General features: G+C 42.0%; 1 protein-coding gene across 1 annotated transcript in view; it reads right to left on the bottom strand.

Annotated features, from left to right (window-relative positions):
• The window catches only part of LOC131572997 (neuronal acetylcholine receptor subunit alpha-7-like), a 57,044-nt gene that overhangs the window by 19,111 nt on the left and 24,509 nt on the right, over nt 1-13,424 (bottom strand). The window contains exons 3-8 of the mRNA XM_058826488.1: nt 8,547-8,591; nt 6,773-6,882; nt 4,363-4,442; nt 3,369-3,536; nt 1,489-1,683; nt 107-193 (exon numbers count right to left, since the gene is read on the bottom strand). Coding sequence (XP_058682471.1) covers nt 107-193; nt 1,489-1,683; nt 3,369-3,536; nt 4,363-4,442; nt 6,773-6,882; nt 8,547-8,591 — 685 coding nt within the window. The remainder of the gene's footprint in view (nt 1-106; nt 194-1,488; nt 1,684-3,368; nt 3,537-4,362; nt 4,443-6,772; nt 6,883-8,546; nt 8,592-13,424) is intronic.

Here is a 13,424-nt window from a genome sequence, read left to right as displayed (position 1 = left end):
CTGAATGCAAAACTGGAGTACCAAGAGTAATCAGTCTTTAAATTTGTTTTGAACAGCTCTTGAGAGGCATCATACATGGTGCACAAAGCAGTGAAAATCGACTTACCTATTAGTGGGACAGAGTCAGAGGTTGCAGGCATGATCTCAGCCACAAGCAGCATGAATACAGTCAAGGAAAGAAGGACAGTGATACCTGGAGGGAGTGAACATATTTGGGAAGAGTGAGGAAAATGAACTCTGCAGCTGCTCCTCTGATGCCTTTGCCATTAAATATAGCTTTGTCCTGATATATGGCTAGGCCAAACCCATGATTTCATGTATGTCAGTGAAGATTAGAGCTTCCACAAAGTGCAAGTGTTTTTAGATGCAACTCTATCTGCTCTCCTTTCACTTTTCTCTAATACACACAAACCCTTGCTTCTCTCAAAGTAATGGAAAAATCTTTTTTGCTGAGTGAAACGAAGCTTGCAAAACTGGTTAACTATAGCACTTTTCCAAAACATTGCACAAAGCTCAAATAGTTGTTAAGGGAAAGACACAGACAGCAGCCTAGGTTTTGCTATCACATATTATATAACACCCCTCAAAAACATGTAGTCTGTTTTAAAAGAAGCTCTTTGCTCTATCTGGAAAGGCTGTTGCTAAACCTTTCCTCCTGGTACTGAGAAATCAAAAAGTCAATGCATGAACATTGGCTCCTATTTTTGTGTCAACATAGTGCTTCAGCTCAGAAAATTATTTTCCTTATGCGCATCCTGTATTTCATAGACAGCAATTGTACCCCTGATAGCCTGTGTTTTACTTCTTGTAAGGCAGGCTGCTCAGATACCTTTTATTTTTTAACAAAAAAAAAACCACTGAAGACACTTCATCAACTTAGAAGTCTCTTTTCTGAGACAGAATCATGGACAATTAACTCGTAAGATCTCATCTGGGCTAGTCTGGTGTATTTACAGCTCTCCCCTATCTTCTCTTGGAAGAACCCTTCCCATTTTTATCAACACACACAATAGCAAATCTCATTTAGCTCTTCCATGGCTGTATTCATAGGGGACTCATGGCAAGGTGTTTTGGGAGCTGAACTTTGAAGGCAAAAATCTGGTGCCCAGTTGCTGCTGTCCACAGCCCTTCACTCTTTGTTTCCTAGTATGTTTCATAATGTATGTTCAGTATGTTCTGAAAAGGACAGTCACAACGAGCTGTGAAATGCATTGAGATGTACTAAAGAACATAACAACAGGCATGACAGACTACTATCACTACTGCCTGTGCCAGCAACAAGTTCAGCTTTTCCCCAGCTGTTATATGTGTAGCACAGGATGTGTAAATGCCATACAGAAAGCTGTTATTCTTGTTCCTGCAACCAAAAAAGTATTTCTATTGCTCTTCTAGTGAAATTTTTATTCATCAAGCACTATAGCACAATGAAGTATTTATTTTCCTATTTTATAGGATGCTCATGAAATAAATTAATATTTCAGCACTTACCTAAAGAAATCTTCTCCCCAGAATCAGCTGGCAAAAGGAATACAAGCAGTGCTAAGCCAGATATGAGAACACAGGGAATGAGTAAGTTCAAGCCATAATAGAGGGTGCGTCGACGCATGGTGATGGTGTACGTCACATCTGGGTATGGTTCTTTGCAGCATTCATAATACATCTCATTCCTCTTCCCTGGGACACCTACAGAGGGTGATCAGAGCAGTGGGGAGAGGTGCAGGACTCCCAGTTACCTCCCTGGACTGGACCAAGATGTGATGGTTTATGAGCCAATGTGTGTTACCTCTGCTTTTCTTAACCCACCTTCTGTGCTTTCTAGGGTTTACTTTCATGCCTTCTGAGCCACTTGAACCTACCTTAGCTCATCTAAAGCTCATCACACTAAGGCTCATCTGGGCCAGAACAAAACCTCAGCAAGAAAAATGTGCATTCTGCACATTCCTACATTCTGTGAATGGTCACATACTATTGATGTGATATTCACTAGCACATGCAGCGAATTTTCTGTGTGACAAGTGTCACTGCTTCTTACTTTTCTGGGATCCTCTATTTGCTCTTTTTTTATCAGGAAAAACAGACAGGGTATGGCTTACTTTTCAAAAAGGATGCCAAGTAAAGCTCAAAGTCTGTCATATCTGAAGGTTAAGAGACATAACTGTCCAATAGGGATGTACTACAGGGCTGCCCATGGTGATCCTGCTGTGGCAGATTGCCGGACATGCTGTGTGATGGGGACTGCAAGAGCACTGGAAATATCAGGAGAGCTGAACTCAGTACCTTGTATACTCCATGCCAAAATTGCTCACTTCTCTTTTGTTTCTTTGGACATGACAGATGATGTGACAAAGTGTGCATTTTGGCAGAGGCTTAGCAAAGTTTTCTTAAAAGATACAGCCATGGTTTGCCTGAGGAGCTACTTAATGTTCTTGCTGTATGAGCTAATTAAGTCCCTGTTTTGTACTCCCCTGATCAGGGTGGAAGGCAGCTAAACCACAAAATATTAATCAAATATGCAAAATTATTGGACAAAAATACCCACTGTAAAGGAGCACTGAACAGGGAGAATTGCTCTGAAATAGCTAGACTTTAGAAGAACTTCACTATGGAGTCTTCTGCCTTCTCATTAAACTGAATATAATTTCTAAGATGCCCTGAATGGTAAAAGTATTGCATGCAGCTGGTCAGGGCACTTATTTCCTCGTCTGTATATCCAGACTGGAAGATAAAATGTCTTTTTTATAACCTCTCATTGCAGTTGTCTAAGTTCCATCAATTTCCGTAACGTTGCTTGTGACTTACGGCTACATAAATGAGTTCAAAACAACTCACTAGAAGCTCACTCTGGTTAACTAGTTCTGGGCATAAGTTCTTTTGAAAACACAGGTATCTTCCAAAGCATAGAAGAGAGGCATACTGATCTGTGGGTTCTGTAAACTGCTAGTCACTTTGATGCTTTTCTGGCTGATTAAGATCCATTCATGTAAAAGTTTTGCTGAGATACTTTTCACACCAATCAGTTTTGCTGATGAATTAGAGTAAATGTGAGAGTAGTGTTCCATGCACCTACATGAGACACATCCAAGTTTAGTACTGACAAACTGCTCAGATGTGTCAGGACTAGTAGCTTTCATTTATGTACTCAGTGTCAAGCAATTGCTTCAGAGCACAGTGTTTTCAGACACAGTTCAATGAACGTTGCTGAAAGGCTGTCTCTGATATGTGATTTTTTTTTCCCTTTTTTTTTGCTTCTTCTTAGATCTATATTTTTAATACCTGTATTCTATGTCCAATTGATTGATTATTTTTATATTTTTGAGGTTTGCCTTTGAAAATTAGACTATTGAAAATTCAAAGGTGGGCCAACTTACCCACTAAATCCCATTCTCCATTTGAGATGTAGTTGGAAATATCAGCCTCGAGCATCTGCAGGTCAATCAACCAGCCACTGTGAGTCCAGGAGCCAAACTTCAAATCACACTTCTGCACATCAAAGGGGAACCAGCGGACATCAATATAACATGTGCTTTTCAAAATGCCTATAGATAGAGCATAGTCATAGTCATGATCAAGCATGTGCAGGGTGCATTCCATCTTACCCTTATCTGTCTCTGATTGTGAGCCAGTTTCCTCTTCAAAAAATTCTGTGTGATACAACACAATCAAACAAGTACTGCAGGTGGAAGATGCTGCCATGAGTGGAATAACCTTCCTTCCTCCACCATGAAGATCTCTCTCACTGCATCCTTGAGGTAGGGACATCCTTGCTGGGACATTGTGGCCACCCAGGAGCAGCCCTGCCTGTCTCCCAGTGCCTGCTGGCCCTAGCAGATTACAGGCAGTGTTGCTTGGTCTGACAGGCAAGAGTACACCAGGGAATCACCAAGACAGGTGAAAAAAGACTGGGGCCCAACTGGCTGAGACTAATACCAGTTTGTCTTTTCCCCTCTATTTTTAGCTTTAGCCTAGCAGGAAGGGTTTCAATGCTGAGTGAGCGCTGCTCATGGGGTCTCATCTGCTCACACACCTCTCCTCACAACAGAGACCTAGCTGGACTGCACATGAAACATGATGACATGGTGCACACCACCTTACTTTGGATGACACTTCAGGTGGGCCTCTGGATGTTCTGAGCAAACTGCTCAGCAGAGGATTTTACTGATTTATAAAGTGTAAATAGCACTGATAATGGACTTAAATTTTCTTAGTGGATCTGTTTATCCATTATTATCCATCTGTTTATCCCATTATTAGACGGGCTGCAAAATTTCCACAGATGGCTTTTAAACACCTTGGTTTCATTCATTAAGAAAACCTACTTGAAATTATTTGATTAAAAGTAAACAAATACCCTTTTTGCCCTACCTGGAGGAATATATTGGCAGGATCCAGAGTAGTTCACCAGCACATTTGTGTGAAATGTTGCATCAAATCTTTCATCTGCACTGTAATACAATATAAACAAAACAGAAAACAAAACAAAGAAAAAGCAGACTGATGTGTGAGTAAAGATATAGCTGTCAACATAAAAATAAACTTTTGGCTGAATTAAGTTCCTACATCTGAGTGAAGTGTATATACCCTGAAGTGTATATCTCAGTTCCTTGTAGTTACAGTGAGCCTGCACCTGGGCAGGCTGCTTGCATGAGGCAATGTCCTTAAAGAAGTGAGAGGCAGAGTGTTGCATGTCTTAGAATAAAGGCAGAATGAAAAGAAGCAAAAGTGTCACATTAGCTGTATCCAAAAACTGGGCAGTCAGGACAATGGGGCTTTTCTAGGGCACCTGTCAAAATGAGGCAGCTCACCACATAAATAGAGTTAGCTGTTACCTTACCCAGATATCTTGTAACAGCAGTGGTGGCCTGACATAACAATTGTGCAATCTCCTGAGATGCAGAGAGGACAAGAGTTTGCTTCTAGCATTGGAAGAAACCACTGGAGAGAATTTCTTGAACGGGCTTGTAGGAGGAGATTCATTGAAACTCCAAGAGCAAAAGGGACAAAGAATAGAGAATTTCTTTATTCCAACAAGTTTGAGAAAATTAAAGGAGTAATGAGCCAGACAAGGACATGATTCTTAAAGGAGCAGGTCTGCAGACATGTTCCAGAGGGTCTCTTGGGAAGAGATTAACCACAGAGGGCTCCCCTGGCTTGTAGATCCTTGCCTGTAGTGGCTCTGTGAAGGTCTATGTTGCATGACTACACCATCCTACATACCCTGTCTTTCAACCAGATTTTAAAAATTCAGAATATCCATTACTCTTCTGATCTGGTCTTTATCCATGTCTTGAGTCCTCAGTCCTCAGTATTGTCCCCAGCACAAAACAAAAGGGATGATACTGAAAAGCGTAAGTCCAGAATGAGTGATAATTATCAAAGACATAAAAGACAACAAAAAGGGGTTTTATAAATACCAGGGGACAAGGAAAAGACAAAGGATCAGATTGATCCATCACTTGCTGTGGAAGGGAAAAAAACAACAGGGTGCAGAGAGCTGCAGTATTCTGCACCCTGTGCACCTCCTCTTTGCAACTCATTCTCACACAGCGGCAGGAGTCCATGGCAGAGCAGGGGATGAACAGGTTAAGGAAATGTAGATAAGACAGATTCTACTCAGCAGAGCTGATGAAGTTTACTCTTGAGAACTGAAAGGACTGGCTGAAATATCCTCTGAAGCATTAACAATTATCTGTGAGAGCTTGTAGAGAAGAGGGAAGGACATAGTGAATTAGGGGTGATCAAAGACAATTCTGACTTCATTCAAAGGTGAAATTATAGACCCATCAGCCTATCTTCAAAGAAAACGGGGTGAAACCTCTGGCACAGATTTGTGAAGGGCCAACTGCATTAAATCAGTCTAGTTTTCTTACTAAGAGGAGGCTGGTGGTCTATCTGAATTTCAGCATGTTCTTACAAACTACAGTAATATGGACCAAGCTGTATGCCTCCTTTTTAGACACTGAAAAGGAATAGACAGTAAGCAGCAAAGCTGAAGTAAAGAACACTTAAACAATCTAGGTCTCTCCAGGCCTCCTCTGGATATGTTGTAGTTAGGGTTTGGAAGACAGATCATGGGGAACTCTGGAAACTAACAAATTAAATTTAATCTGGGTAATTAAAAAGTATTACCCTGAAAACTATCAAAGACATAACAGGGAAAATCTACTAAGACAGCAGAGCTGAACAACAATATCTGGGGTTTGAAATAGATAAAAAAATAAGTCCAGAATTAAGATATTATTAGAGAAAACCCCAAATCCCCTCCTCCTGGAAAGCATTAAGGAAACAGCTGTCTAGAGTGTTTCCACTTCATTCAACACTGCAGAAATGCTGTCTAGAGAGCTAGATTAATCTCTGGAGAAGGAAAACAGATTAGAGAATTTTCAGAGTAGAAGAAAAATGATGGAGATGTTTATAAAATATGTGAAAACAAAAGTGAGATGAAAATCTGTTTAACTCAATCAGAAATGCTATGACAGATATAGGACAATAGTTCTCCTGCAGATACGGAAATTTTGAAGAGACTATAACTAGTTTTCTCTCTGTGTTCACTGAGAAAAAGCTGAAGAAGTCATCTGCAGAACTGCAGCAATGAAGAACTAGACTGGCTATTAGAAAAATCTGTTAGCTTATGCTTGCTTGTTTTTGTTAGTCTTTCAGGGTAAGAGTCAAATCCATAGAGGACATGGTATCAGTGCCCATAGTATCAGTGAAGCATGGCTGATTTTCAGCATTTAGTTCTAGTCTCCTACTGGCCATTTCACATCTTGCTTACCTGTTATACAGAAGAATGTCTGGTACCCAAATCTGGTCGGCAGGAAATCGCAAGTTCTGCACTCCTGGGTATTCATACTGATCCCAAGATAAGTAAGCATCAACCCAGGACTGTTGGCAAACACATACATCAGATTATATCAGCCTGTAAAAGTCTTCTAAGTTCTCTGGAATATTATGGGAACAGAATAGATTTTGCCAATAGCAATAGCAGGAGTATGGTAATAGTTAATGCTTGGCTTTAATTATTAAGATAGGCTGGCATATATAGAGGAAATAACAGTGTGACTACTAAAGACAGTGTCTAGCTCTTCATCTTGTGGCCTGAAGTCAGGCATCCCAAACCTTTCATGGTGGGCTAGCAGAACCACTGGCAGTAGGCACTTCCATGAGGTCTGCTGTTTCTGAAGTGAAGTGGGTTTTGAGATGATTAGTGGTAGGTGGACCGTGGTCTGAAAGTTCCCGTTGTGTGGAAATAATTTAATTTATTACAAAGGTTGGGTGACTCTTTTACTAACCACCTTGCTATGAGAGGTAGGCAAGTGAACTTTATATGCCAAGGGGTTGTTTCTGATCCCATCTCCTCCACCTCAACACCTCAAGTGAATTCAAGAAAGTTGCAGGAACAGCTTTTGGGAAGAACGTTCTGACTTACAATGAAGCTCAATGGGAGATGTGCAAGGGAACCCCATATCGGCGCTATACCTGTAGAACATCTCTGCAAGGGACAGGACACCCACTTGTTAGGCTCTAACCTAACAATCCTGTAGTCATACAGGTTTGTCTGGGTTAGTTTTTACAATATGAAAACACTCATTTCTGCTGCAAATCCCAGCAGGTAGTGAGGAAGAAACAGCCTGCACATTGAACATATTAATGTGATATAGTGTTTGGCTGTGAAAATCAAAACAGAATTAGTTTAATCATTCAAGGTTCCAATTGGTTTTTCCTTCAAGGACTGCTTCTTTCCTGTAAAGAGATCTGTTTATACAGCATAAGGAAACACTATATCCCTCACCATAAGCAGCCAGGCAGACCTGATGGGAAACTCCCTCCTGCAAAGGAGGTCCCTTCCCTTAGTAAACGTCAGTTTTGCTTATTCTGCATGAGCGGTGCAGGTGAATCCTCAGCTGGAGCAGGCTGTGGAAGAGGGATGAGTAATTTTTATGGAAGAGGTTTATAAAGCACAAGGGAAGGCAATATCCCAGAGAGGTGCCTTGGTGCTGCCAGCAACAATGTAGCATCGGGCCCTCTGTGGTCCCCAAACTACCCAATACCCCCTATGAGTAGTTTGCATGTGATCCAGTGACCATTTCTATGTTCAGGGACAGGTGCCCTGGCTCCCAGTTTCAGGCAGAGGTGGGATTTACCCAGAAGTAGCAAGTGCAAGTTGCTTGCGTATCACTGTGTGTCTGGCTCTTAAGTCCCCATTTCTGGTTATGGAGAGGGCCTTGAGCCCCTTGAAGATTCTCTTCTTATCTATGATGGGACCCTAACTCTGGGATCTTTGTTACTAGATCCCTACATACAATGGCAAAACAATGCGGTTGGTTTCATGCTCCAAAGGTCAACAGGCCTGTCCAAAGGATTAGTGTAGTCTCCTGAATTTAATTTTAAATTCTAGAAGGAGCCCTAGGGAAATTTTAAAGGACTCAAAATGTGTGCTTTTATTGCATTATACATAAGCTGTAAGATAGCAGTCTTGCTTTTCAGCTAAGAAATCACATTCAGAAGTTTTTAATTAGACAGTTTCTTTACTGACAGAGGTTACTCACCATCTGCAGCCAAGCATTGGTGATCAACACCTGATTCTTCTCATCCTTTGAACAAAAGTGGGAAGGAAAGAAAAGACAGGAGAATAAGGGATGAAACCATTTGATTAGAGATGGAAGAATTTCTCTGTCTTTGAAAGAATCCAAGTATATAAACCAAAACCCATGGAGTAAATTGCAAGCTCACTGGAACACCACTATTTGTCCCAGACAATAGTGACTCTTTTTCTTATCCTTTAAACTTACAGACTCCCTGTGTTTATCATAACTGATCAACAATAGAAAGGAAAGAAATAGATGATCACTCTTATTTTTCTGGGGACAAACTCCTTACCAGGTTTTACCTTCTTGCCACTTGTTCAAAACAAGATGTTTTCCAGTACCACACTGCGTGTCATAGTTGGAGAGATTTTATATTGTATTTGCTGCCACTGCAAAGCAATGGTGAAATAATACTGGAAGAGCTGTTCTTCTTCATATTGTGCTATGTAACTTAGTTCTGGCTAAAGGAAAGAAACAACTGGCCTTGGGTAGAAGCTGTCACTTGGCAAAAAGGACACAAATGCTGTGTGAGAGGGAGCTCACACAACACGTGCACAGAGCAGGAGTCTGCAGGTTCATTTCTGCATACAGAGGCCATGGGGAAGAGTCTCTTATAACAGAAGCAAAGATGGTCTCACCACCCAGCTGGTGCCCAAGTTCTTTGGGTGTCACAAGGTGCCCAGTTTTCTGCAGTTACCCTGCAGGTGCAGGACTCTGCACTGTGGAGATGGAGAAGCAGGGCTGCAGTCACTGTGATGCAGATACACAGGTGCCCAAATATCACCATAGCCACACCCTGCACTTCTCAAGAGCTGAGGCTGTGCTGCTCAGGGGGACAGGCTCACTGTATGCCCAGATGTCCCTGTGTGCGTCCATGCCCTAAGAAGCTTACATGGTTTTCTGCAGTGTTTGGGGTGGGTGACATTGCAATTGCAAGCTGCTTGGCAGGCATTTAAACTGAACACAGAGTTCCCTGGACATGCATGCCCTCTCTGGTCATGTCCTCATTGCAGTACTTACTCTCTAACAAGGTAGAAAAACCTAAACTGTCTTATTCACTTTGGAAAAATACCAGTCTTCTCACCTCAAGCTACATTCCTTCTGCCTTTCCTCCCCTCCTGACCTACCTCCACGGTACATATTCCAAGAAACTACCCCAGAAGTGTCAGGTAAGAGCTGCTCAGAACCAAACTGCAGCATCTCACACCAAGCTGCAATCCTAGGTGTGTGTGGTCATCTGTGAGTCCTCTGGAGTTCTGTGTCCCATGCAGGAACTGCAGATTCCTAGGCTAAGGCATGAAGGAGAACTTCCCAGAGAAGTCTCCTGATTACTGATTCTCCAGCAGACCAGACACTAGACCAGTGGTATTGCTGAACCCTTAGCATGAATCTTGTTTGTAGCATGATCTCTTTTTACATTTGGGTTGTTGGAGCTCCAGAAATACCACAGCCCAGAAAGGGAGACATCATGGACTTGGAGGATTCCTGATGGTTTTGGCCCAGAGTTAGGCTCTGCAGACAAGATCCTGTCCCCAGGAAAGGTAAAGTTCAGGCATGAAACAGGTCTTTGCCATAGTGATCCACACAAATTTGTCTATCACACAACCTCCTCTTGAGTCCCCTTGAGACCTCACTGCACTGCTTCTGCTGCTGTGAGATGCCACACAAAAATCAGATGTGATTTTATATTGTTATACTGTTCATGCATTTCCCTTTCTCCTCTCTGCTGCTCCAGCAGACACAAGCCTCTCTCTATGCAAACCACAACCCACCTCCAGAGGCCTGGTCCTTCTGCACCCCCCTTTTGTTCCCTTGGTTGCTGTAGTTGAAGCAATTGTAAGAAAATCTGCAGAAAAATAAGAGAAGGACTGGGCTTGTTGAGACAAGTTTTTTAGATGCTGAAGGATTCAAACACCATCTTGAGAAATAAAATCCTGAAGTAAAGCAAACGCCAGAGTTGGTAATTGATGGAGTCATCAGAGCTATCTGTGTCCACTGACCTGGGAAATGAAAGCAACCCAGAAACACAGAGGTTGTGTCCCAGGGATCCTCAGAGGCCAGCTGCCAGCCTATCTCATGCATTCCTGGCCACAAGTGACTCCTGAGGTGTCCTGTAGGGCTGGCAAGCATGATGGTGATCTGAATTGCACATCAAATACTAGCAACATTTTGTGTTGTTAGCGAAATAATGTTTTATACTTGTAAGCTGCACATGCCCTCCTAACAAAGACTTTCTGTGTACTGTTAAAGAAGCTTGAACACAATGATTAAAAACATGGTCAGCAACAGTCAGCCAATGCCTTTGCTGTACAAAACTAAGGATTTTCTACATCTACACTGAAACCTACAGGGAAGGGAGGACATCCCTCATTTTCATTTCTCATTTTCTTATCTACCTGTGTAAACCACATGAAAGTCAAATACACATCTGTGAGGTTGGGGGTTTCTAACATGTGCAGATGCCTTCCATCAGGAGCCTTTCATATATGGCTCTGATTTACAAGGAAACTCATTTTTTTTCTGGCACAGTACATTTATACTTTACAGTTTGCAAAGGATGGTATCATGGGCTTTCTTTTGTATTTCACAAAACAGTTTGTTTTCCTTACCTGTTTATCTGTGTGTCAGATACTAATGACCTGGCTAATCAGCTTTCACACCAAACAATTCTTCAGCCAGGTATTTCAAGTAGCACTACATTTATTGTCTTGGACCAGGACAGTCTGCTTTGCCTGCTTTTCACAGGGCTACTGTGCTTAGGTATGTTTTATAGTCAAAGGAAAACTTTCTGAGTTCTCAAATGCTTATCTAGAGAGTAACAATGGTCCTACTTATCTTGTGTTTAGATAGCAGCAAAACCACCAAGGTCTACTTACGGCTTTGGGCTGCTTATGTCTCTCTTAGCTTGGGTGAAAAAAAATGTCACTTCAGGATGTTTTCTTGAGCATCCAGAGACTATTCTCATCCTTACCTTCAGGCTACTGAGCTCTTAAATGGCATCTGACATTTTGGCAAAATACAGAAAATGCTTCCATATACAGCACTAGTCAACAGATGCAGCCTGATAGGTCCTTCTTATTGCATAGAACAAAATTTTTTTCAAACAAGGATCTGAGTTTTTCCAGAAGTGCCAGAAGGTATTTTTCAGAAGGAGCAGAAGCAGTGAAGCTGACTTTACACTGGGCAGGCATTTGTCCAGGTGTAGCTCTCCTGCTAAATCCTCTCTAGAGAAGGACCCTGAAGAACAAAGGAAAAAGTGCCTGCTGGGTCTGCTGAAGGGATGAGGGCCATGGGAACCTTGAATCCACCTCCTGTTAGAGTGAGAGGCATTTCAGAGCTGAGGTGTTATGGAGCTTTCTATCTTTGTGATGGTCTACTGAGCCACATAGCTTTGCATTCTGTAAGGAAATTCTTTGGCCTTTGCAATGGGCTGGTTGTCTTGCCTTTCCAGAGCTGCAGAAGAATGACAGCTCTTGCCATCTTCATCATGGCCTGTGTGCTGTATGCACCTCTAAAATACCTTGACACAGAAGGGACTCTATTTTTCTATTACTCACAAACAAATAACCTGGAGAACACGTGTGCTTTTCTTTATCTCAGGAGATCACTGGTGACCTAGGTTTGCCTAAGTAGAAGCTAATTATTAAGCTTGGGAAGTTCTGGAGGCAGTTCCCTCATTCTGTGTCACTGGTTTATGCAGAGGGGTTTCAAGGTTAGTTGAGAGGATGCCTTTCCTCCCAGGAGAAAATTTGAATAATCTATCACACTGCTTTTTCTGTGCAAGATCCCTGTCTTGGCACTGTCAGCCTTGGGATGACCTCCCCTCTGCATTGGGTTTGCTCTCAGCTCCCATCTTTTGTGCAGCAAAGCCTTGAAAGCAGCTCTGCAAAGATTCTGAGTGAGGCTGAAAATGATCAGCTCCTAGAGGTGCTTTTCCATCACTTCCCTGGCAGTTCTGCTGGTTTGCAAATGTTCAGCTCAGGCAAATAATTTTGCTCCTGGTATTTAAAAATGCTGGAAAAGCTGTGGTCACTAGTGAGTGCAACACTTGTTCTCTAAATCCTTCCCGTATTTATCTGGGTCATTTTCTCCCCTTTCTATCTCTAGCCTGACTCCATTTAATCCTCTGCCCTGGATATCTGCTTATTCCTGCAGCCACCTTTGACCCATGGAAAGTGACAGTGGTTTGTTCTGGTGCACATGCTGTGACATGTGAATGTTTTAGTTTGGTTTTCTTTTCCCTGCCCTAATTTCAAAGCTTACAATTTACATACATCTGCCTGTATTGTGCATCACTGCCTGTCAAAAGATATTTCCTCGCCAAGTCAACATCTAAATAAAATATAAGTGCTCTTAGCCACATAATTACCTAGGTCATAGCACCTGGACAAAAAAAAACCCAAAGCCCTTCCTGGTTCAGTAGTCACATCATATGATTACCTGCCATCTCTGTAGCAAGGCACTTGTTACCAGGTGGCCAGCAGGAGTTGTTAATTCTTGTGCTCTCACAGAGCCACAGAAGTGGGAGCTGAATCAGCCACTGAATTATTTCAAGACAATGATCAGAAAAGTCCCTAAATGAACAAGTAACTCTCAGTGGTCAGGTGTGACTACTTTGGTACTACTTCAGGTAATTACTTCAGGTAATTTTTAATTTTTTTTCCCACTGTACTTTTTGTACCTGAAAATCTGAAGGTGTGGAGGGAAGCAGTCAAATGACATGAAAACATTGACATGGAGACTTGGGAAGTTTTGTTAGCAGAGACATCGATCTTTGAGTGGGATCTCATACAAAATATTCAAAATACACAAAAGGAATTGATCAAGCATTCAAATTCT

Source organism: Poecile atricapillus, chromosome Z (assembly GCF_030490865.1).
Source record: "Poecile atricapillus isolate bPoeAtr1 chromosome Z, bPoeAtr1.hap1, whole genome shotgun sequence".
Taxonomy (NCBI): domain Eukaryota; kingdom Metazoa; phylum Chordata; class Aves; order Passeriformes; family Paridae; genus Poecile; species Poecile atricapillus.
Note: the sequence above shows the minus strand (reverse complement) of the source record. Positions and strands in the feature narration are given on the sequence as shown.